General features: G+C 38.3%; 1 protein-coding gene across 1 annotated transcript in view; it reads left to right on the top strand.

Moving 5' to 3' along the window:
• Positions 1-27338, top strand: part of LOC137031480 (complement C3-like) — a 141710-nt gene that overhangs the window by 24539 nt on the left and 89833 nt on the right. The window contains exons 11-15 of the mRNA XM_067402456.1: positions 16060-16206; positions 16359-16562; positions 17262-17453; positions 17539-17691; positions 17770-17899. Of these exons, the coding sequence (XP_067258557.1) occupies positions 16060-16206; positions 16359-16562; positions 17262-17453; positions 17539-17691; positions 17770-17899 (826 nt within the window). The remainder of the gene's footprint in view (positions 1-16059; positions 16207-16358; positions 16563-17261; positions 17454-17538; positions 17692-17769; positions 17900-27338) is intronic.

Genomic DNA, 27338 nt, shown 5'->3' on the forward strand with positions numbered 1-27338 from the left:
ACATCTGTCTCTTAAGACAGTGCTCCTGACCGCGCTCGCCTCCTTCAAGAGGGTTGGGGACCTGCAAGCATTTTCGGTCAGCGATTCGTGCCTGGAATTCAGGCCGGACTACTCTCAAGTCATCTTGAGACCCCGGCCTGGATATGTGCCCAAGGTTCCCACCACTCCCTTCAGGGACCAGGTGGTGAACCTGCAAGCACTGCCTGACAGACCCAGGCAGACCCAGCCCTTGCGTTGCTGTGTCCCTTTCGTGCTCTGCGCGTTTACGTGGACCGCACGCAGAGCTTTAGAAGCTCTGAGCAGCTCTTTGTCTGTTTTGGAGGTCAGCAGAAGGGAAAGGCTGTCTCCAAACAGAGGTTGGCCCACTGGATAGTGGATGCCGTCGCCTTGGCGTACCAGTCCCAAGGCGAGCCGTGCACTCTCGGGTTGCGAGCTCACTCCACTCGGGGTGTTGCTTCCTCCTGGGCGTTGGCGCACGGCACCTCTGTTGCAGACATCTGCAGAGCTACAGGCTGGGCGACACCAAACACATTCGCGAGGTATTATAACCTCAGAGTGGAACTGGTGTCCACCCGTGTGCTTTCTACTCGTAGTTAGCCATGGGTGTTCGCTTGCTGTGCCATTTCCCTCGGGAGAGGGAATGCGAGCACTTTTTCTGCTCCTCAGTTCAGTTCCCCGTAACGGCGAACCCTGTGGAGTTCCTCCTGCATCTTGCGGCGGCCAGACGTGGCGGAGGCGTCCGGCGCTAGGTCCAGTACTCGTGTGTATGCCCAGTTGGTCTGCCCTTGTACTGGGCTAGATGCCCATATGCTGTGATTCCCCTCGGGTAATCCCATATGAGATTGTCCACGGTAAGGTTTCCCTGACGGTAAACCCGTGTCTTTCCCTGGGTGGCTTCGTTTTGCCCCGTCTCTGATTGCTAGTTGTTCCTCCCGGAAGGTAGGACCTACATCAGAGATCTTCCATATGCGTTACTGTTCTCAGACCAGTCCATATGTGTCTTCCACATGTTACCTCCCTTCGGGCAGGGTGTGGTCTCCGTAGCTTTCCCCTCCTCGGGGAACGCTTTCCTGGCGTTTTTGTCGTTGCTGGAAAACGAGGGATTGAGTTCCGAAGCACTCTCCCCCGTGGGGTAGGAACAGCAGCTTCGACTTCTCCACGGTAACGCCCTGTCCTCTCCATCCCACCGGTATGGAAGACATTCCTGGGCTTACTCTGGGCGCTGGAGGGTTGCGAGTATGGGCCGCATTTGCACTTGGCACGCCTCAGCCTGCCAGCACCTGCCTCCCTAACACTCGTAACGTGGTTCAGTTGCTATGGCGTTTTCCACGGGACCCCATTACGTCAGTATCGACGTAACGTCGAACGTGACTGACTGAATGGGGACGTCTAGGTTACTAATGTAACCCCGTTCCCAGAAGGAGGGAACGGAGACGTTACGTTCCCTTGCCATAGCTTTGTGCCACCGCTGAGCGGCCAGATACCTATCTCGGCTCCTCAGCAAAAATATGAATGAAGGTGAGTATGCCGGCCCTATTTATACCCGGATGCCGGGGGAGGGGCCCGGCATGTAAATCTCACAGGCCAATTCCCATTGGCTTGTTTTGTATCCTTGGAGGTGATTGGGCTCCCTAGCGAGACCCCATTACGTCAGTATCGACGTAACGTCTCCGTTCCCTCCTTCTGGGAACGGGGGTTACATTAGTAACCTAGACGTTCATTGTTCTTGTTTTTTGGTTACATCATCAATGGATACTTGACATTTTTTTCCCCCTCTTTTTCAATTTTACTTTTGCTAAATTATGATTTTAGAAACAATCATTAGATGAGCAGTTTAAAAGACTGAACACAGAGGATGACCTTTTTTCACCCGAAGTGCTATCATTTTTATTATTAATTTAATAACTGCGCTAAATATAAGGTAGCCACAGACTGGCCATCGTGAGCAGCTGGGAAAAGTGATATCCCGGTGGCTTGGATGATTTGGCATATTGTCCAGCTTGTTTGTATTTACTTATTCATTATTACTTTATTTTATTAATATAATACCCTTGGTCAGGGGTTGCATTTTACTTGGTAGGCTACAGTAACCACGAGATCCAAGTTAAATTTCAGAGGGATAGGCAGCAGATGGAGGGCAGCTCGAGCAGCGCTTGCCAAGATCCTTCACATCAATATATGAAAGATAAAAAGACTACCTAGCAAAAATATACAAAAAAATTGAGCATGATTTAAAAAGTTGTTAGTTTTTTAACACTCGTTTTATAGCCTAGCCTACAATATTTTATATAGGCTAGCTATAGCACTGCAAGTCAAGAGCACTATTTTATGATTTATTTCAGTTCATTATTGAATGTTGGATTCCTGCAGTAATCATTTGGGTACACCACAGGCAATAAATAATAACGAATAAGTCAATAAATAACTACACAGCAAAATCCCCAGAGTTAAATCAACTCTGCTCAGAGTACATTTGGTCCCTCTCTAAATAGTGTTATAATAACACTGAAGCAGAGTTAATGTTAATAAGATAGTTAAGTAATTAATTAAATGATGATTGAGCAATAATGATAAACACCTGCTGTTAACAAGCAGAATCACTGAAGAAAAGAGAAACAAGAAATTCTTCAGCCACAGCCTTAGATGAAAATCATTAAAAAAGTGTTAAATCTCTGTAGATCTGATTAAACAACTGCAGAAACAGCATTACCAGCTTCACATATTACTAACCAGATTGACTTTGTTTTCAAACATGTACAGAATTAAGAATTAACAGAGGTTTATTGGAAAAGAAAAGAAAAGAAAAGAAAAGAAAAGAAAAGAAAAGAAAAGAAAAGAAAAGAAAAGAAAAGAAAAGAAAAGAAAAGAAAAGAAAAGAAAAGAAAAGTAGACAAAACGACACCACCATGAAGAAGATCAGCATTTGCTTAAGTTGGGCTTTACCCTTGACCCTTGGATTCCTATGTTAGATTTTTCTTTGTAACAGTGTGTATCTTGTTGTTGTAAAGCAGTGAGGTCAGTGCCTTACAGTGAGCAGATGTTAGCTGCTTTTGTTTGATGATATAGTTATTGTGGGCTTTTTAGAGGAGAAAAAAGTATTGCAGCAAACACATATTGAATAATTTTAAAACTGTGTAGTGCATAAAATAAGTTCGAGTTACTGCATCACCTCTGCACACACAGACATCAAGAATCAGCATATGAATATCAACAATGGTGATAAAAAAAATGCTTCACGCTGCAATGCATGCTGGGTATCTCCATAGGACAAAACTCCCATCATGCACTGCAGTATGAATAATTATTGTCACCACTGTTAAGGATTGTATGCTATATTTTCATGTATAAGCCTGAGTGATAATAGTTGTTCATTTTAAGCATTGGAGAGGTACGAAGACATTTATTTAATGGAATTGTTTTTGTTGCAATTTTGTAATAACTGAATTTCAGTCAAGAAACCAAAGAGAAAGTGACCTCCTTTTGATTTGAAGTGGCTTTCAATAAATTTCAAGCCAACCTGCTCCTTCAGTCTTTTGATTCAACAATGTACAAGTGTTCCTTGTGAAAAATTATTGTAACTGCTTAAACACTGATTCTTTTAAAAGCATAAAAGGGTCAAGAGCATAACTAAAACAAATCCTGACCACTATGATGGTGGCATAATTTTTTGACCAATTCAACACCAACATCTAAACTTCTGTTAATTATCAATAAGAACTTATTTAGACGTGTGATAAAATAAAATAAAATAAAATAAAAATAAAAATAACTGCCTAATTGGACTTTCCACCTCTGATTTTTACTGTACAAATATTGTATTACAAACAAGAACTAAAAACGTAAAAACATTTTGTATATTTTTTATAAGTTTTTTGTGTATTTTCGCTTGGTAGTCTGACTTGAAGGATCTTGGCAAGCGCTGCTCGAGCTCCGTCTGCTGCCTATCCCTCTGAAAATGAACTTGGATCTCGTGGTTACTGTAGCCTACCAAATAAAATGCACTCCCTATTAATAATTAAAAATGATAGCACTTTGGGTGAAAAAGGTCATCCTCTATTCTTTTGAACTACTCAACATGCATGCAGTGTAAATAAAGCAGTTACATCAATGAGATGATAGTAGTCTGCAGCCACACCCCCATGCTAATGGTACAGCCCACGGCACAAATTACAAGACAAAAAATGGAAAAATAGAAAATCGGTTAGATTTCATTTATTCAAATGACTGTTTTTGTTGTCATAATTTAGCAAAAGTAAAATTGAAAAAAGGGGTGAAAGGTCAATCAGAATCAGGGTATCTTCCGTTCATTCATGTTGCGATTTGATATTGACATCAGAAAAATGATAGAACCGCACTTTTTTTCATTTTTCATTTTTAAAATGAAAACGAAAAAACAAAAAACTGGCTTGATTTTTCTTTTTTTCGTTCTGGGGTTGGAAACAAATAAGCAGTTTGAAAATTCGATCTCTACATGTGGGCGGGAATGAAACGCCTCTTTCCGCTGATTGGTTAACAAGACGTCAAACCGTGTCGTCATCGGTTCAGCTCAACAGAATAAAAGTCCCTCGCTCTACAGCTGTACAAATTCTTAACGCGTTTATTCTACATTTTATCTCTTTCTCATGAAATATTTATTTACTTTGCAGCTACACACAATTACCTCCATTCTACAATGTTGGCACAATGCCTGTTTTATTGAAGTGACCAACTATAAAAATCTAGCGAAGCTGCTCAACGTACTGGGCAGCGAATGTATAGGCATACATTGAATTAAAAACTGCAAATCAGTAGCTGATGTAAATATGCAGCAGTCATAACTTTTGTTGTAGACAACATTCTGAGTTTTGGGATCTGGGATGAATTTGAAATATGACAGATATGAAAATATATTACATGTTATTAGTTCATCAAAGCGGTGCTAGAGAGATGGACTTAAAATGCGAATTGGATGATTTGATGATGGAGGTGAACTTGTTTATGCCAATTTGAAATAGGCTATCACACATTTAAAAAAAGTAAAATAAATGAATAAGTAAAGGGAAAAATGTTAAAACAGTGTTAAAAAATAACCATAATAGTGCTCTCTTAAGAAGATATCAATTATACTTTATCAATATTAGGCTATTTATCAAAACCCTGAAATAACACTAACAATAATGAGATAAAGAGTATTTTTATAACCTATTTATTGTCATCTGTCTGTGTCAGAAATTAACTGTAATTGATTAATTAATTTACAGGGGATTTTAGGATTTTTTTCCTAATCTTATTAGATATGTATGCTTTCTTTTATGTTAAGTTCTTAAATTTAGTCAATTAAACTAGAATAATATGACGCTATAGGTTGTTACCAATTAAATCAGTATCAAACAAAGGCTTGCAGAGGTGTCAAAGAAGCAGCACCTGAAGTTGCTTTTAGATTTATGAGTTAGACTGCTCAGAGAGGGCAGTATATGTGTACGAATTACAATTGCATAATGTAATGATATTAATGTTTTACACATCATTTTGAATACAGAACATTTTAAATGACAAAATGAAACAATAACTGGATTATGAAATTAGTGTGGCCAGTAGGTGTCAGCAAGTCTTTGTGTTAATGATTGAGTCATTTATTTAAGCGATTCATTCAAAACGCTGATTCATTCAAGAATATATCAATTGGATCTCTATAATCTTTTGGGCCATTGAATCACTCAGTCAACTTATTTGTTCAAAGACTCTGATTCATTCAGGAATGAAACACTGTTCTGTGCGCTAGGAGTCAGTCACACAACGGTTCTGATCTGCATTGGAAGTTTAATATACATATATTATGAAACAGCAGGATAACTTAATTTTTGACATTTGACATGTCCTACACTTCTCTATGAAAAAAAAAAAACTCAAAATAGAATAGGCATAATAGATGTGCTGTGACTGCAAAATATACAAATATATATATATATATATATATATATATATATATATATATATATATATATATATATATATATATATATATATATATATATATATATATATATATATATTCATAGCCTATCTATCATTTCAATTCCATCCCATGTTGTCTAAAACAAAAGACATTTCTACATTCAATGTATCAAAGTTGTTGGCTGGGGGTAGTTGTGTGCAGCTGCAAAGTAAATTAATATTTATGAGATAAACTAATATTTCACATGATGAATTAATGTCTACACAGAATTAAGCCTTGACTCTTCATCAGAACGATTTGTGTCAACATTCACTAGTCTGGCTATTTGATGAGAAAGAGATAAAATGTAGAATAAACGCGTTAAGAATCCGTACAACTGTAGAGCGAGGGACTTTTATTCTGTTGAGCTGAACCGGTGAACAACTGATGACGACATTCTGGTTTGACGTCTGGTTGACCAATCAGTGGAAAAAGGTGTTTCATTCCTGCCCACATGTAGAGATCGAATGTTCAAAGTGCTTATTTGTTTCCAACCCCAGAACGAAAAAAGAAAAATCAAGCATTTTTTATCATTTTTCTGATTTCAATATCAAATCAAAACATGAATGAACGGAAGATACCCTGACTCAGGAAAAATGGCAAATATCCATTGACGATGTAACCGAAAAACAAGAAAAATGACATCTGGTTTCAATTTTTCATTTTTGCATTTGCATTGTATGGTCTGAAAAATAAATTGTGAACCGTTACACACACCATACAGAAGATCAACATGTCTGTTTTAATAAGAAACAAACAACTGCAATAAAATGGTTAAATCAACTGTTTTATTGTATTTTTTTTTTTTTTTTTTTTACTTTTGGTATTGAAGTGTTAAAGCAAAGAAATTAAATTATAGAAATTGTTTTCAACATTGAACTGATTTATGTTGGATTATCCAGTACTATTTAGAAGTTAATATCAATACACTTAGGGTCCGTGTACCTTCATATAATTTGTTTTTTCGTTTTTGTCTTCTAAACGGAAAAAGGAAGGAAGCATTCATTTATCACATATTCGACCCTCCTCACGAGCATAAATAAACAAATCTCGAGTCGTTTTTTCATATTTTTATTTTCATTTTAATCACACTTTGTTCTAATCCACCAAAAGGAAAAACAATAAAACCAAAATGGATAAACGGCTTGAATATTCGATTTCTACATGGGCGGGAATAAAACGCCCCTTTCCGCTGATTGGTCAACCAAAGATAAAGCCGCGCCATCAGCTCTCAGCTCCAGAATCAGCTCCGCGCAACAGTAGACTATATATCCGATACATTTGTACTGAATATTACAGAGTTTATTGCAACTACATTTAACCTCTTAACTGTCACGATCCCGTTGGCGGGACGCCTCCCAGCCAGCACACCCATGTAGGGCCACATGGTTTAGCCCAGATGAAATGAACATTGTTCAGAGTGCACACTACAGGCTGTAAAATGTATCACTGAATCAGTGTTGGATTTAATGAGATAATTAAGTAATTGATTAAGTGATGATTGATAATTATTGAAGATAGCTGCTGTTAACAAGCAGAATGAATGAAAGAAAGAGAAACAACAAGAACAGAAAACAATTGAAACACTAGAACTACAACTGACTTCAGCCGCAGCCTTAGATGAAATCAACTGAAGATAAAAGAAGACATTAAATCGCTCCAGATCTCAGCAGATGATTAAACAACTCCATATACAGAAGCTCTTATTGAGAATTAAGAGACTGTTGTTGATGTTTTATTGAATTTTTTTTATGTTACCATCATGGTGATCAGAGTTTACTTTAGTTGAGTAGTTTGACTTGTTTTTAATAATATCAGGGTTTCTCTGGCTGCTGTAACTGCTGAATTAGTTATGGCAAGAAAAACAAGAGAAAACTCAATCTGATGCTGTGTCTGCTTCATGATAAGAATATAATCACTGCGCAGTGGCTTGATTCACTGATCTTATAACTGAGTTTAATATGAGCAATATCTTACTAACTGTGTTTTAATGTGATTCATTTAAAGATCCAGCACAGTTTTAATCAGAAAATCTGAATGATTTTAAAACAGATTGTACATTAAACACTTTGATCTACAGTGAGATTTACTCACAAACATACATCAAGAATCAGCGCATGAATCTCAACAATGGTGACATGCTTAATGCTGCAATGCATTCTGGGGTCCATGGATGAGTTTTGCATGATGCACCCAGAATGCATTGTGGCATGAAGCATGTCACCATTGTTGAGATTCATACACTGATTGTAGATGTCTGTGTGAGTTTTAAAGTGTTTAGAGTACAATGTGTTTTAAAATTCATTCAGCTTTTATGACTAAAACAGTTTTATCATTTAATTTCTAGAAAAGTCAACACAAACTTAACATTTTATTCATATAAAGCTCAGTCATTAGATGAGTGAAAAAAGTCACTACATGACAGTTATGTTCTTATCATAAAGCAGCTGATCATATTTTCTCCTGTTAATGTTGCTATAACAAACAGCTATAACAGACACAGTAAAACTAACACTAAAACAGTCAAGAGTAAAACTGCCTAACTAAAGCAACGACTGACCTCGATCATGGTGAAATCAAACAAAACTATTATTTTCAAAAATCTTCAAAATCTAAACCTCTGGTAATTCTCAATAAGAGCTTCTGTAGATGTATGTCAGAAATAAAGTCAGTCTGGTTAGTAATAAGTGAAGCTGGTAATGCTGTTTGTGGAGATGTTTGATCAGATCTTCAGAGATTTAATGTCTTTTATCTTCAGTTGTTTTCATCGAAGGCTGTGGCTGAAGTTGTAGTTCTTGTTGTTTCTCTGTTCTTCAGTGATTCTCCTCGTTATCACCTAATTATCTCATTAACTGCAAGACCAATTCAGTGTTACATTTAACAGCCTGTAGTGTTCACACTGAGTAGTGTTCATTTCATCTGGGCTAAACCATGTGCTAAACAAGGGTGTGCTGGCTGGGAGGCGCCCGACTAGTGGGACTGTGACAGTTAAGGGGTTAATCTAATTCTCATCAAACAGCCAGACTAATAAATAGCTCGACACAACCCGTGCCGGGGTAGAGCCTAGACAGAGCTTTCTTCTGTATTCATTCGCGTGCCGTGAAATACTAATTTATCATAATAAATATTAAATTACGTGGCATCACAACTTTGGCACACTTATTAGCCTCAATCTGTGTGCCGGACTGTGTGCCGCACTGGACAGCGCTGAGATTGGTCAGTCTACTGAAGCGCAGAGCAGAATCGATTCAAGGGTCAAGTCATCTTCATTTATATAGCGCTTCTTACAATACAGATTGTTTCAAAGCAGCTTCACAGTGATAATAGGAAAATTAATAGACAGCGTTTGTTTTGGCTTTGCAGCAGCTAAAGTCTATCGAGCTAAAGGTTTTGATTGAATCACTTTCGTTGTAAAAATCAATAATTATTAACTTAAATGACACATTTTTTAACTGAAAACAGAACAGAAACAGAAACTTTCAATGCGCCTTGCCGTTCATTACGTGTTTAAGGGTTATTGCCATCTTTTACCGTCAAAAAATTAATTAGTAAAATAAGCTATATTTAAAATAGCTATATATTATTAAAGGCATGCCATTTTTAATTTAAAATCTTACATTTAGTCAATACAATTATATTTTTTACATTATTTTGTTTCAAAGGCATCTTGCACTGCAGAGGTGGCAATGCAGCATATGAAGTTGCTTTTAGATGTATTTACACAATTAATGCTGCTTAGAGAGGTCCGCTAATACATTCACACAGCAGAGCAAATACATAATGCAATTACATTAATTTTATGTTTTATACAAAATGATTTGAATACAGAAATATTAAATAAATTACAAGATGAAGCGAATATAAAATATCGCCAGTAGGTGGCAGCAAGTTACTCTGTTAATGAACGAGTGATTTTATTCAATCGATTCGCTCGAAACGCTGATTCATTCAGTAATAAAAGGCTGTATGGCTGGTGAATCACTCAAAGACTCGGATTCATTCACGAATTTACTACTATAGACTACTCTGTGCACCTTATGTCAGGAGTCGCACAATGATCTGTGACTGATTTAGAAATTTAGCTGGCAGAAAAAAAATATAACATTGTTTTGAGGGACATACTCAGTGTTAATGAAATAAACGGTTCAAAACAATGTCAGGACTGCTGATCTGCACTTCACTACAATGTAACACTCTGCGCTGTTCGTCGTGCATTTTTGGTGCACAGATTTCAAGAGATGACCAGCTAAATAAAACAGGCGGTGTGCCAATTAGGGGTAGTTGTGACAGCAGATGCAATATAAATAAATTAATATTTAATATGATAAACTAATTCCACCGCATGTAAATGTATGCGCAGGCAGAAGCAAGCTATGGTCTGCAGGGTTTGTGGCGAGCCATTCATTAATCTGGTTGTTTGATGAGATATAGACCCAGATGAAATGTCTGATACATTCTCTCCGCGCTGTCCAGCGCGTCGCGTTGCTCCAGCAGAGATTTTTAGAATTGGTCAGCTAAATAAAACAGCGGTGTGCCAAGCAAATACATAGGCTAGGAGTAGTTGTGAGAGCAGATGCCACGTAAATTAATATTTAATACGATATAAATCCGCCAAATATTAATATTTAAACTTACGCGAATGAATAGCTTATAAGAAAGCTCTGTTTAGGCTCTACCCCGGCACGGGTTGTGTCGAGCTAGGCCTATATATTAGTCTGGCTGTTTGATGAGAACTAGATTAAACGTAGTTGCAATAAACTCTGTAATAATCCGTACAAATGTATCGGATATATAGTCTACTGTTGCGCTGAGCTGATTCTGGAGCTGTGAACTGATGGCGCGGCTTTATCTTTGGTTGACCAATCAGCGGAAAGGGGCGTTTTATTCCCGCCCATGTAGAAATCGAATACACATCCGAAATCGAAAGCCATTTATCCATTTTGATTTTATTGTTTTTCCTTTTGGTGGATTAGAACAAAGTGTGATTAAAACGAAAATAAAAATATGACTCAAGATTTGTTTATTTATGCTCATGAGGAGGGTTGAATATGTGATAAATTAATGCTTTCTTCTTTTTTCCGTTTAGAAGACAAAAACAAAAAAACAAATTATACGAAGGTACACGGACCACTTAGACATCAGCACTCATCATACAAACCTCAACAATGGTGACCAAAAAAAAAAAAAAAAACATGTCACCATTGTTGTGTTTCATATGCCGAATGTTGATGTCTGTGAGTGTATTTTAAATAAAAAATTAATAATGACAGTGCTGCAAATGATATTTTTCACATTGGTTGAAAAAAAAACATTGTACCTTATAAAAATTGTCACATCAAGAAAACTAGACATTTTTAATGTTCCCAAAATCAACACTGAATATTTAGAGAATGTTCTTATAACGAAATTGTGTTACTGGGTTGCTAGGCAGCGCCTTTCACTCACTGAATTAGCGGTTATCGGATCATAAATAAAATAACAATGAGTAAAAGCCAGCAATTTATGGATGCAGAAGAAGCCTAAATGCCATGAGTGAGGGAGAGTCTGATGATGGTGAGATCAGTGATGCGTACTGGGTCGGTTCAGCATCTGACAGCTCATCTGACAGCAATCCAGAGCATCTGAGAAAAAATAGACTGAGTCTGTTCTTCAAGACAGGATTGCTACTAGTTACAGAGTGAGCATCAATAAACTTTGGATGTAAATAATTAAGGTGAAGTTGCGCGCTTGAATTTGTCATCGCATCATACGCATCATATGCAGTATGGTGAATTATTATTGTTCAGTATTGTCTATAGACTATTTTAGTAATTTAAATAACATGGGTTATTTTAATATATGATTAATTATAATTTTACACCACCCAAATATGTATTTACTTCCTTCTACTTCTCGTTGTCAGCGCAGACTTTTTTCACAGCAAAATTCTCAGTGTTAAATTAACACCCAAAGTGTACATATGAGTCCGTCTTGCCGGATGTTAAAAAGTAACACTGAAGCAGTGTTAAAGTTAATGAGATAATTGATTGATGATTGAGTGATGATTGACAATTAACCTGATGTTAATAAGCAGAATCATTGAAGGAAAGAGAGAAAAAAGGTGTTAATTAATGTTTTATGAATGTTTCATTTCAAGTCACCATGAAAGAGGTCAGCGTTTGCTTTATTTGGGATCTTGACTCTTTACCTTTTGTTATTTTATCTCTGGCTGCTCCAACTTTGTGTTTGTAAAGCACATTTGTTATGGTCAGAGAAAATATGATCTGGTCACAATATAATTTGATGGTGATATTATCATCATGTGATGGCCTGATGTCATTTAGAGTCTAAATCTCTGACTGTGTGTTTGATGTGTCGCTTTAGTACTAATGACTATAGTCCTGTGATTTTACAGTTTGAGATCCAACAGCAGTATGACCATTTAAAAAAAAAAAAGTAATACATTATGCACTGAAGCTTCAGTGTTTAAACACTAGTGATGTGTCGTTCTTGAATGATTCGTTCATTTTGAACGATTCGTTCATTTTGAACGAATCTTTAATGTGACTCGGGAAGAACGAGTCGTCTCGGGGGGTGATTCGTTCAGTCGCGCATGTGCAATATTCTACAGGTTCTGTACTGCTAGTAGTAGTTCACCTGTTGATTCAATTGATTAGTTCTTTTTATGAGTCTTTCGGGTTTTGAGTCCTTCCTTAATCACGTGACAGACCCATACGCTATGCTGTGTGACCCAAGCACATTATATTTATTAGTAAATAACGTTAACTCTCCAGTTTTGTTTGAGTTTGTGTTACAACTGTTAAAGCTGAATTTATCATAACCTTGATGTTTTAAACTAACATTAATAATTCAAATTCAGAATGTTATTTGCTTTTAATTTATGTCATTATGTCCTTTTTGAGCAATCTTCTTATACATATATTAGACTAATATGTCAAGTCTGCCTAGGAAAAGCAATTATTATAACAGCAAACTCAAAATTGGAGTAAAAATGAACAAACTAGGCTATAAATACTTTGTATTGTAGGCTTGGATTATTATATTTTTATATAGCCTAGTGTTTATTTACAGATAGACAGTCAAAAAGATAAATTAATTAATACTTTATTTATAACAGGGCTTTATTTATTTATAATAACACACCACAGATCCTCAAGAAACAGTAACAAAAACAGTGACAGAAATGTCAGAAATAGCGTATGGGTCTGTCACGTGATTAAGGAACGACTCAAAACCCGAAAGACTCATGAAGAGAACTAATCAATTCTCTTTCCGGCTCAGAATGCATTGGTTTAGTGTATGTGTTACACCTGGCTCGAAGGTGTAACATTAAGGGAGACGACACGGCGGAATAACTTCAATCATAATATTTATTAACCAAAAAAAAAAACATAATCAAGAGGTCAGTATCAGTAGTGAAGTTAGTTAATCAGTATGAACTGCAAGTGAATGTATGCATCAATTGAAACGTTGTCAGCGCAAATGTATGGATGTAAAACAAAATACAAAATAACAACATTAGAGCGTGGTCCAGGCAAACTGCTCCCAACAAGAGCTGAGCAGCCGCCCCGATGAACTCCTACAGCACGCTTAAATAAGACCCATGATGAGGAACAGGTGTACCAAAGTCACGCCCCAAAAGTCACGACCTGCAACAAAGAAAAAAACAAAACACCAACCAACACAACCCTAACAATGGGTCTGTCACGTGTTTAAGGAACGACTCAAAAACCCGAAAGACTCATGAAATGAACTAATCAATTCTCTTTCTGGCTCAGACTGCATTGGTTTAGCATGTGACTGCCTGTCACGTCATTAAGGAATGACTTAAACCCGAAGACTTGTCAGACAAGAGGTGAGATGAGCTTAATCAGCTTGTCATAAACTGAAGACCCAGGTAGAATGAATTAATCATTTCTGAATCTTAGATTTTGAAACACCTTAAAGGTGCAGCTTGGACACATCTTCAGTGAAGGACCCAGGGTCATAGGGTGTTTCGGGTGTTTGATCTTCAGACACCCTCACCTAGGCGACCCAACCGGGGTTGATCAGGCCCCGGTTTGTATCCAAGCAGCGAGCTACTCCATACTTCTCCCCTTTTGATCCATAACCACCTTGAGGCTTTTTCAGCGGCCTCACTGATGTTTTTAGTGGCTCTTCTTTCACGCAACCCTCTGATGCCAAGGAGCCTGAATGCCCGATGCACAGATTGACTTAGAAAGCCCCTGCAGCCCACTTCTATTGGTTCACAGCGGGCCTTCCATCCACTCCCTCTGCATGCCTCAACCAACTCCAGATATTTGGCCTTCTTCCTTTCGAAAGCCTCCTCCATCCTGTCCTCCCAGGGGACAGTAAGCTCCACTAGCACAACTTGCTTTGTTGAGTCAGATATTAAGACCAGATCTGGCCTCAGTCACGTCCTTGCTATGTGCTCTGGGAACTTTAACTGCCTCCCAAGGTCCACGTGCAACTTCCAATCTCGGGCCGTGGCTAGCAGTCCAGTTGAGGCCTTACGTTCTCCCTGGGGTTTCTCTCCTGCCCTAACAAAGGAGATGTTGTACCTCGCTGGGACTTGATGTTTAGACTCCCGGATTGCGGTGCAGATGGTATCCGCTACTGCCTTCAACACCTGGTTATGGCACCACGTGTACCTCCCCTCTCCTAGTACTTTAGGGCAGCAGCTCAGGATATGCTCCAGGGAACCATGAGCCGGGCACAGAGGGCATGTTGACGTTTCTACTAGGCCCCAGGTGTAAAGGTTAGATGGACTTGGGAGGACATCATACACCGACTGAATCAGGAACTTAAGTCTTGTGGGTTCAGACTTCCATAGTTCTGTCCAGGTGATCTTCCTGGCAGCTGCATGATTCCAATTGGCCCAGGCTCCTTGTTGGTGCATTGCCACAGTCCTACTTAGGCGCTCCTCCTCCACCTCAGCACGAATCTCTCTCTGCACCATCTGGCATCTCTCTCGTCCTTTGGCTTTGTCAGACATCAAGAATCAGCATCTGATTCTCAAGAACGGTGACGATAAATAAATACAAAATACTGACAAACAGATCAACTCTGAACATCACAAAACAAGCTACTGTCACAACAAAACAACAGAAAAATAAAAGCAAACATGAACAATCTATGAAAATTACAGGACAATTCAGCTGCATAAATTATTCATGCAGCAATGCATGATGGGAGCCATGGATGAGTTTTGATTGGTGACTCGCATCATGCACTGCAACATGAAGCACTTTGTTTGATTGTCACCATTGTTGAGGGTCATATGCTGATTCTTGATGTCTGTGTGTGTTTAAAAAAAAAAATTCAATTTATAAAAGCTCTGCTGGATCTCAAGCGGTAATAGATATTTACTATAACGAAATAATATATAATCTATATCACCAGTTAATACTGGATGTCACCGAAACACAACTGTTATGATTCTGCTTATTATCATCAGGTGTCTCCACTAATTGTCAATCATCACTCAATCATCAATCAATTATCTCATTAACTTTAACTCTGCTTCAGTGTTAATTTAACACCTGTTACACTTTGGGTGTTAATTTTGGGTGCTAATTAGATTGACCATTATGAAAAGTGATTAGTGTAGCCTGCATAAAAAAAGCCTTGAACATAAAACAACAGCACACAAATATAGTTGATGACAAGACATAATCTTTTCATGACTCTACACTTCTTTGTGAAGACAGTGAAATAATATGTTCTTTAGCCATATAAAAACAGGTGTAATATGCGTGGGTAAAATTTATCCGCATGGCGGTTTTAGGTATACAGCAACCCCTGGCAGTTCAGTTAAAAAACGTCCAGAAATAAAATTTTTATAACTTCAAGAGAATGTTAACAAAACGTTCTGATAACTTATTTTTGTTAGCTGGATAAGCATATAAGATAACTTTGAAACACTCATGACAGACTTACTACCTGTAACAATTGGCTGCTGCAGCATTTCTCAACTGTCATTTGCATAAAGCTGAGCATTTCTCAAATGTATGACACTCAACGTCACTCAGGTTGTAGAAACTATGAAACAATTTAATTAATTTTTGCTCTGGGTTCTATAACAGGTCTATGTAACAAATCCTGACCAAACACCTGCTAAAAATGTGGAAGTGGAGGTCAATCCTGGAGCGGTCAGAGGTCAAACAAGAGCCAATGGTATTGTGAAGGTTACCGTCAACACTGCAGAGGGATCTTCTACACTGGAGATCACTGTAAGACCTGCCATCTCAACTGATGTTCAGTCAGATTCACTGGTCAACTAGTGAAAATAGATCGGTTCACAGAAGTTAAACAAAAAAACAAAACAAAAAATGGAGCATATTGTACACAGCACATCAAAAAACAATATATTTATTATTGGCAGGCTAAAACCAAAGATCCACAATTAACCGATGAACAGCAGGCAGAGAAGAAGATGACGGCTCAGGCTTATGTTCCCAAAGGCAACTCTAAGAACTACCTGCACATCGGCATTGATGCAGCAGAGCTTCAGATCGGTGATCAAATGACAGTCAATCTGTATATGGGACAAAGTCAAGAAGTTAAAGATCAAGATTATACATACATGGTAAAGATTATGATTATTTGTTATTCAGCTGCACCACACATATATGAATTTATTGTCAATATTTAAACTTTGCTCTTTATTTATTTTTTACCCCCAAAGGGAAATTTAAATGTTACAGCAGCATAAACAACACAATATAAGTAGTAACACTACTACAAACAAATACTAATACAAAAATGATAATAATTATAACATATATCGTAAAATGTAAAAAAAAAAAAAATATACAATTTAAAAAAAGTAAATAATAATAATAAATATATCCTAATATAAATAAATATTTTGGCAAATGTAATATAATTTAATTTATTGCACAATTATCCAAGTCCCAACCTCAGTATTAAGATAAGCTAACATTAAAAAGTCTAACCACTGTTGGAACAAAGGACCTCCAAAAGCGCTCCTTCTTACACTGCAAAGGTCTCTGACTAAAGGAGCTACCCAAGGTCCCAACTGTCTTATACAGAGGGTGGGAGGTGTTGTTCCAGATGTTTGATAACTTAGCCAACATCCTCCTCTCACCCACCTTCTCCACTGAATCCAGAGGACAGCCCACAATTGAGCTGGCCCTCCTGATCATTTTATTGAGCATTTTCTTATCCCTCTCCTTAATTCTGCCACTCCAGCAGACTACCACAGCTTGTGTTTGAAACCATTTGAATGTCATAAATACTGTTAACTCGTCTGCCTCATTTTTAGATCTTGAGTAAAGGTCAGATCGTTCAAGCAGTCAGATTTAAGAGCAGAGGACAATCTCTAGTGGCTCTGTCTCTACCTGTAATCAAAGACATGGTGCCATCCTTCCGCTTCGTGGCTTATTACCATGTGGGCTCGTCTGAGGTGGTGTCTGATTCAGTCTGGGTCGACGTGAAGGACACGTGCATGGGAACGGTAGGTCAACTATCACAAGAAATGGCTTATGTGCTGATCAACTGGATCTGTTTTACTGACACATCATCTCTTGTTTTAATGACAGCTTACGCTTCAGGTGAAGAAAAGCGACAAAACCTATAGCCCGGGAGATGGGGTCAAGCTGACGATAACTGGAGATCCAGGAGCTCAAGTTGGGTTGGTGGCGGTTGACAAGGCTGTACATGTCCTTAACAAGAACAGACTCACTCAGACTCAGGTGAAGTATGTTCCGCAGACATAATGGCACAATCAGTGATTTAAAACATATGTAACTGGTGTCTTCTTGTGCCTCTAGATTTGGAACATTATAGAGAAGCATGACACTGGCTGTACAGCAGGAGGTGGAAGGGACAGTATGGGAGTTTTCAGTGATGCAGGTCTGATGTTTGAGTCACACACCGCAGGAGGAACAAACACCAGAACAGGTTTTGTTGTTGTTATTATTATTTTTTATTATTAATGAAATATTATTGTATTATCTATATTTCCCTGAGAAAATATTTTAATAACATGAGCCGACTTTGAATTAAGAAAGTGATCAGCGTGACTGATATTCAAAATGTTATTTTGAAAAAAGAATATATATATATATATATATATATATATATATATATATATATATATATATATATATATATATATACAGTACGTTCCAAAAGTTTGGAACCACTAAGATTTTTAATGTTTTTAAAAGAAGTTTTGTCTGCTCACCAAGGCTACATTTATTTAATTAAGTAAATATATTGTCACATTTTTTTCAGCATATGAAAGTGGCAATTCCTAATGTATTATTTAATATATTGTAATATATTATACTGTATATTTTCAATATATAGTTAAAAAAAAAAAATAATATATTGATTATTCATATATTAGGGAATGTATTTTGTTTGCATATGGGCTGGTTTTAAGGCTGTGGCTGGAAGTCAGTTTTAGGCCCCGTCCACACGGAGACGCGTTTCAGTGAAACCGCACAAATTTTTTATCGGATAGGAGTTTCGTCCACACAGATCCGGTGTTTTCGAAAGGTGAAACCGGTATTTTTTGAAACCGGGTCCCAGAGTGGAAAAATTTGAAAACGCCGGCTTGGCGTTGTCGTGTGGACGGGGCAATCCGTATATTTTCTGAAACGATGATGTCATCACTCCACGTGTGGACCCTAGTCAGACGTGCTAACACCACAAAACACCACCAACAACAGCAATAGCAGACTCTACATGCTTGTGTTCGTGCTGCAGAAGCTACTGAACCAAAATAAAGTGTTATTTCTAAGCTTTGCTAAAGTTTGTAATCAGCACGCAAGGCTTATGCGCATGCTCCAAGTCTTCTTCGCTACTTTAAGTGCATTTCTGCGGCAGAATTACAGCACCACATAATGGTCTGGCATGTATACTACATCGTTTTGAGTCGTTTCAGTGGTTTCGTGTGGACACAGATATTTTTTGAGACGAGGAAAAAAAAAGATCGGCTTAGGGTAAGCTCCGGCTTCGTGTGGACGTAGCCTTAGTTCTTGTGTTTCTCTTTTTTTTTTCTTTTATTGTTGTTCCTCTTTCCTTCAGTGATTCTGCTTGATAACAATTTTCAATCATCACTCAATTAATCACTTAATAATCCCATTAAATTTAGCCCTTTTATTTAAAATATTCTATCTGAGCCCCCAGTGTTTTAGAAGTATCAACTTATTATTTCCATGGCGATGATCATGCTTGTCAGGCGACACACCGCAGCCACAATAACAAGACAGATGTGACATTTTATTAAGTTTTTCGCTTTTTATTCAAAATATTCACAAACTTGGTAACTATATCATGGACAACCTGATATTCCGATTATCAAATTGTGAATGTGAATGTGTTTTGTTGTTTAAAAACCTTTACCGCAGGGCATTCAAAAGCATTACAAGTCATTAAATGGATTTTGCGAATATTAAGGCCTTAAATGGCAATAGAAAGCATTACATTTTTATTCCTACAGGCATTAATTGTTTTTAGATACAATGTTATGCGAAAATTTTTGTCAAAATGAGGTAAAAATTATGCTGCCTGCTTGTTCATATAAAACAATAGAGGTATTTAAATTTTCTAAAACATCTTTGGTCAAGAAACACAGTATGCGTGGAGGCGTCATGAATATTCATAATGAATAATGGGTCATTTACACCTGATAAGACAAAATAATCGCATAAAGAGCTCTAATGACCTGCATAAATAATGAGCTCTTTCAGTCAGGTAGGCTGTGAAAAAACTCTCTGTCATGTCTCAAGCTCATCATGGTGTAAATCAAACATACAGAAAAAACAGCAATACTGTGAAATATTATTACAATTTAAAATAATGTCATTCTATTATATTCTTTAAAATAGAATGCATTTCTGTGATGCAAAGTTTCTGAACAGTTATGTTACCTCTACACTGTTAGCCCGGATAAGTTGAATTTACTTTAAAAATTTGAGGAAACTGGTTGCCCTAAAAAAATTAAGTAATGATTAAGTAATGTGAACTTAATAATTCAAGTTCATTTAACTTAAAATGTTTTGTAATATTAATTACTTTGTAGTTATTACAACTAGTATATTTAAGTTCAATGTACTAAGCAATTTAACTTGCCACCAATCAAAATTCATCCATGCCTCCCATCATGCATTGCTGCATGAATAAATTATGAGCTGAATTGTTTTAGTAATTTTCTTTATTCTCACTATTTAAATTTTGCTGTTTTTCTGTGACTTTTTAGCAGCTTGTTTTCTAATGTTCAGAGTTGATCTGTTTATCAGAACATGTTGCTTGTCACCGTCGTTGAGATCCACAGGCTGATTCTTGATGTCTGTATGTGTCTAAAATATATATATATATTTTTTTTTTGTGATAAGGACAACTTTAAAAAAAAATTGTATTATAGAAGATGATCCTCTGCTGTACAATCACAGTGCTTCTGTAATCAATAATGTGAATCTAACTCAGAGATTGGACTCTAAATGAGTTCAGTGATTAAGATCAAATAATGATTATGTGAAAACATAACCAACATCACCTGATCATCTTTTAACTTGGCTTGTCTGGTTGGTTTTATTGCAGTTAAAACTGCCCAAACAAAATCTAATATTAAAAAGTTAAGGGTCAAGAGCTCAACTAAAACAAACCCTGACCTCGATGATGGTAACTTAAAAATTGTGATTTTCTCCTTTGGTGAAAAACTATAAAAAGGTAAATGTTAGGAAAAATGTCTGTAGAACAGCCAAAACAAATGTTCCAACTGCTCATCAACAGCTCCTTGAATTCACACACACCAGAACAAAATGGCGTCATTACCCGCCGCAAACCAGTTTGAAGGAGGCGTGGTCAGGAGAAAAACTTCATAATTTAAGTGCATTTAACTTACATTTATTAACACATTCAAATACACCCACAAATTAGTAGAATTTACTTATATTTTATAAGTAATGCAACCAAACTTAAATATTTTAAGTATATTGTAATTATATTTTTAAGTAAATATAAAATCCGGGCTAAGAGTGTATGGCATTTCATATAGGCTTTTAGCTTAAAAGCATGCACATTTGGAGAAATTTTGATGGATTCTCATATGTTTATGTCAATTTTCTATACAGAGGAGTAATATTTATTCAATATTTATTGTCATCATGAGCGCTGGATACTGTTTTCAATGCATACTTGCAGTCAGAGGGCGCTCTGTATACCTTTAGTCCACAAATTCATCTAAAGAAGAACAGGAACCAGGAACTAACGGCGTGTCTTCTAGAGGTCGCTAACCATGGCTTTATCATCCAGATAAACAATTTTCAAGACAATAAATACACGATTGAGATGATGAATGCATGCATTGCCTCAGAATTTGCCTCTGAATAGCGCTGGCTCCGTGGGCTGCATTAGCAGATAATGAGCTGAATCACGGACTTCTGACATGGCTCTCTTTTCATACAGATTGCATAAACACAGAATTTTTGTTTTGTTTTTGTTTTTTGACTTACACGATTTAAAACCTGACATTTCAAAGTTTTTAGACAGAAGTCTCATTTTTTTGTGATTGGTATTCACTAAGTTACAGTTCATTTTCTGAGAACAATTAGATTGGACTTCATTCCCCTGGGGGTACGTGAAGTGACAAAAGGGGGTACACGAACAAAATGCTGAGTAGTTCATTTAATTTTACCTTAAAATAATATTAAAATCGAGCATGTATTTTTAACTTCCAAAATGTCATAAATACAGTACTTTTAATCAAATTACCTCATCATTTGCAGTCAAAAATTACTGTATCCACCATAGACTGTAAAACAAGCAGCATGAAAATGATAGATTGTGTGGAGAGTCTGCTGCCTTAAATCGTGCTAACTTATTGTCGTTCTCAACAATGCACCTTTGTAAAAGTGGGGATTTAGCACTTACTTACATGAAGAACAAATATAGACACAGATAATGGATTAATTTCGATTTAAGACTCAAACTTTCTCCGATACAAAAACATACCTTGTGTGAGTTCTTGTATTTAATGATGATAATGAGCAAGAATGCACTTAATTCCAAATATCCCCATGACTGTAAACGTGGCATTATTATACAACAGTTCAAAAAATAAAACGTAAATTTTAAACACAGTACTGTCAGTATTTACTCTATTTTGTAATTAAATAATAGTTCTAACGAAAACCACAGCAGAACTACAACACACGTGTGTTTTTTGCGAACAATTCTGCGGCTTTGAATGAATTGTGAGAGTCAATGATTCACTGATTCATTTACAGCCACCTAACTTGCTGCCACCTACTGGCGGTAGTTTTACTTAGATTTACCATCATTGCATATTTCTCTATTGGACATTTTTTTATTTAAAACATTTATTTTATAAAGTTATTCATAAAGCTAAAAAAAAGTGCACTGGAAAATCAATTTAGGGGGCAAATATTGTCCCTTAAAGGTGCCCAAGAATTCTTTTTCACAAGATGTAATATAAGTCTAAGGTGTCCCCTGAATGTGTCTGTGAAGTTTCAGCTCAAAATACCCCATAGATTTTTTTTTTTTATTAATTTTTTTAACTGCCTATTTTCGGGCATTATTAACTATACACTGATTTTGGCAGCGCTGCCCCTTTAAATCATGTGCTCCCTGCCACACGAGCTCTCGACTATATTACAGTGCATTTACAAAGTTCACACAGCTAATATAACCCTCAAATGGATCTTTACAAGATGTTCATCATGCATGCTGTATGCATGCTTCGAATTATGTGAGTAAAGTATTTATTTTGATGTTTACGTTTGATTCTGTAAGAGTTTGAGGCTATGCTCTGTGGCTAACGGCTAATTCTACACTGTTGGAGAGATTTATAAAGAATCAAGATGAGTTTATGCATTATACAGACTGCACATGTTTAAAAATGAAAATAGCGACAGCTCTCTTGTCTCCGTGAATACAGTAAGAAACGATGGTAACTTTAATCACATTTAACAGCACATTAGCAACATGCTAACTAAACATTTAGAAAGACAATTTACAAATATCACTAAAAATATCATGCTATCATGGATCATGTCAGTTATTGTTGCTCCATCTGCCATTTTTCGCTGTTGTTCTTGCTGGCTTACCTTGTCTGTGCACAGATCCAGACGTTAAAACTGCCTTTCCTTGTCTAATGCCTTGAACATGGGCTGGCATATATGCAAATATTGGGGTCATACATATTAATGATCCCAACTGTTACGTAACAGTCGGTGTTATGTTGAGATCCGCATGTTTTCCGGAAGTCTTTTAAACAAATGAGATTTATATAAGAAGGAGGATGGTAGTCCCTTCAGGGGGTACTCTAAGCTAAAAAGTTTGGGAACCACTGCCTTAGAGGCAGCCATACTCCTAGTTGAGTGAGCTCGAACATCCAAACGTGAAGGCTGACCAGCCGACTCGTAAGCAAGTGAGACGGCCATGACCACCCACTTGCTCATTCAATGCTTGGATGCAGGGAGACCTTCTTAGGTGACCCGAAACAAACAAATAATTGCTCAGATTTTCTCCACATGGTTATTAGATCTGTGGACATAAGCATGCAAATCCCTGACCGGGCACAGCAGATTAAGCTTTTCCTGGTCCGACGCTCAAAGTGCCACGAAGTAAACGTGTGATAAGTGGGTGTCTCCCCAGAGATACACCACTTAAAGGCATGGTAAGCAGCTAAGGCCGCCACGAACGTCCTTTATTGTGGAGGGGATAGCCCTGTGGAAAATCTTTCCTGTAGGAACTCCAGCACCACGCCAACGGGGCAATAACTGGGTCCCTCTGGTGATTTTCACACCAAGAAGTGAAACTTTTTCACTTCAAAAGGTAGAGTTTCTCGTGGAGGATGGTCTCAACAACCTTGGTTGAGAGACTTGAACTTATGAGCTGGGCCCCCTCAGAAGCCAAGCCCACAATTCCCATAACTCCAAGCGGGGGTGAAGAATCCACCCGCTGGCCTGAGAGAGAAGGTCCTTCCTGATTGGAATCTCCATAGGAGAGCTGTCTAGCAAGGCCATCAGGTCTGAACAAACTCGGGCCAGTCAGAACAGGGTTACTGCAACAGCAGGACCCCATCCTGGTCTCTCCAGAATTCCCAGGAGCAGTGCAATTGGGGAAAAACATACATGCGTAGCCTCAGCCACTGCTGTACCATAACAACCAGCCCAAAAGGTGCTGGGTTTGTCATGGAGAACCATAATAGACAGTGAGTTGTCTCTCGAGATGCAAACAGATCCACTTTGGCACTACCGAAATTCTCCCATAAGAGCTTCACCACCTAGGGCTGAAGTCTCCATTCCCTGGGCCTCGGCCCCCACCTCGACAGGATGTCTGCTCCCAAACTGGGGTACCCTGGAATGTAAAATGCCTGATGAGAGCAGTTTCCCTAGGGTATACAGAAGGATCTGATGAGCCAGTATGTAAAACAGGCGTGATCTCAGACCCCTCTGATTTATGCACAAGACCACCAATGTGTTGTTTAAATGGACCAGCACATGATGCCAACACCTCCAGGTGATCATACGCCAAAGGAAGATGATGGTCCTGCCATAGACCCCGAGCAGAGCGACCACTCATGATCGCCCCCCAGCCCTTGAGGGATGCATCTGTTGTTAGCATGACACGACGACCGAGATCTCCCAACACAGGTCCCTGGGACAGAAAACAAGGTTTTTTCCATATGACTAGGGCACAAAGGCATTTAGATCTATCGTGACAAACCAGTCCTCAGACCTGATTTGTGACACAATGTGCTTTGCATCTCGAACTTGAGCTTAGCTACTGTTCGAATAGCTGATGTAGATCAAAGATCGAATGCACCCCCCATCTTTTTTCGGTACAATGAAGTAGCGGCTGTAAAAACTTGACTCCCTGCTGGGAGGAGGGACCCTTCTATAGCCTCCTTTCATATCAGAGTCTCTACTTCTTGTGTCAACACCAGAGTCTGCTGGGGGCCCACCACGGTGGGTAGAACCCCACTGAATCAGGGTGGCCATGTTCTGAATTGAACAGCATTCTCTTTTTATCATGTGCAGGACCCACTGAGATACATTTGACAGACACTCCCTTCTGTCAGAAAATCTACTCAGGGAACCAGCCTCTCTGGGCTGGCCTCTGGTGTATTTTGGGAAGCCAGCATAATGCCCTGAAGTGGCATACTGGCAGGGAACAATTGGCTTGGCTACCGCAGAGTGTGCTAGGTGTGACTCGCAGGGGATATACTGTGCCGTGGCATTGCATGGGGGTTGACAGAGCACCCCCCTTAGGGCACCAAAAAGGCAGACGGGCACCATATAATTAGGTGAATGCTGTCTGGCTTCGGAGAGGAAAAATTACTCAGGTAACCAGCCTCTCAAGGCTGGCCTCTGGTGTGTTTTTTGGGCAGCCAGCACAATGCCCTGAATCGGTACACCGGAAGGGAACAACTGGCTTGGCTGCCTCCCTTGGGTGACTTGCGGAGGAAATACTGTAACCCGGCATTGTGGCGGGGTTGGCAGAACCTCACACCCAGACACCTCAGTGTGGAGGTCGGGAAAAAAACGGTATGCCACGACGTGGAGGTTGAGCTGATCTAAATGGAAAAAAAAAAGTACATCTAATTTGTCTTTTGTCTTGCAGCTCTTGTTTCTCGGTTGGCCATACAATTTTTAAATCCAAGCATGAGTCAACACCTCCACAAAGCCCTCACTAACAGGAAAACTGAAGTGGCGAGTCTTCCGCTTCACCTGTTTCCACACTAACAATATCCAACTCCTCAGAACTGGATGACATCAGTGCATCTGCCTCAACTGGAGTGGAAGAAACTGCAGCGCGTGCTTCCTGACTCCGAATAGAGACATTAAATCCAACAGGTGAGGGCTGAGATAGGGCAGTGCCCGTCTCTAAACCCTCTGTTAGATTAATTTGCGAACCCCACGACATCAGGCGCTGGTCTGCTGCAGCAGAAGCCAAACCCAAGCCGCGAGGAACGTGAGCCGAGCCGCCCTCCTCAAAGAGGCCTCGGTGGGAGCGCAGCCTCATTAAGAAGATCACAATGCTCACAAGCAGCTTCCTCAAAAGCTGCCTGGGCATGATGCACTCCCAAACAAACAACACACATCTGGTGTGTGTCTTTGCCCGAAATGCAGGGATAAACACACTTTCTGAAATACTGTTAGCTCGCCATAACATAGTTGGTAGACAGACAACAATAAAATAGGACAAAACGATTTCACACGTAACACTTGCGGAAGACACAAAAGCTGGATGAGTGTGTTTTCGGGTAGGCTTTATAGTTCCTGGTCAGTGACGTCACCTGCCTATGACATTCTGTCACCCTGTTGGACTGTTTTCATACATGTTTCACAACGCAATCACAGAGAGGCGCTCCCACTAGGGATGGGCAGATCGATATGAAGTATCGATATATCGATACTGATGTTGAGTATTGAAAGTATCGATACTCAAATTAAAATATCGATACTAAGGTGTGTTTTTTTACCAGTGATTTTGTTTATTTAAAAATAAATTTCATGCTAACAATATGCATTGGATTGAACAAATAACCTATGTAAGTGAATAATTTGTAGTAAAAGTATTTTCCTACTCATCTGAACACACAAATGATGCAAGTAAGAACCAATCGATCACAGAATGTTCGCTCACTGCCGACACTACATTCAAACAGCTGTAGGGCTGCGTTTAGTATCGTAAGAAACCATTGATGCTTTTGGGAAACGCAGCCCAGAACAATGCTTAACAGAACACAGAAAAATTTAATATTATTATTAGTTATTTCACAATAAACTAAATGAAATAGCCTACATAGTTTGTGCAATTACATTTATTTAAAATGAACGTTAAAAGTTCATATTGATGTTCTGTCAGAATACAAATGTTTCATTTAACCCCCAGAGGTCTGAGTGATTCTGGGGTCCTTGAGATGTTTTGACACGCCATGCCCTTATTTCAGCTACTTATATCATACTATTGGCCAACATGTAATTTTGCTACAATAATATGGGAGCAATATAGACATACATGTTTGCATTTTTTTTTTAAATAAAGATTATGCATGGGTAGTAAGTTTTGGGGAAAAAAACATATTCTGAATAGTTGTTTATAAGACTTTTGTGTTATCAAGCTTGTAGGCTAGAATTTTTACTACGCAATTATGTAAAGATTATTCTGAACACTTTAACACAAACAACAATATAATGATTTGAATTTTCTAAGTCAGTTTTTGTGTCAGCACTGCTGTATGCGCGGGAGTGGTGATGGCCATGAATATTTATGTGATTCACACCAGGGGAGACAAAGGACACTCCCCCCAGTGGCTAACGGCCCATCAAAGTCGAATGCTGTGAGGCAGCCTGAACAA

The sequence above is a fragment of the Chanodichthys erythropterus genome, chromosome 12 (assembly GCF_024489055.1).
Source record: "Chanodichthys erythropterus isolate Z2021 chromosome 12, ASM2448905v1, whole genome shotgun sequence".
Classification (NCBI taxonomy): Eukaryota; Metazoa; Chordata; class Actinopteri; order Cypriniformes; family Xenocyprididae; genus Chanodichthys; species Chanodichthys erythropterus.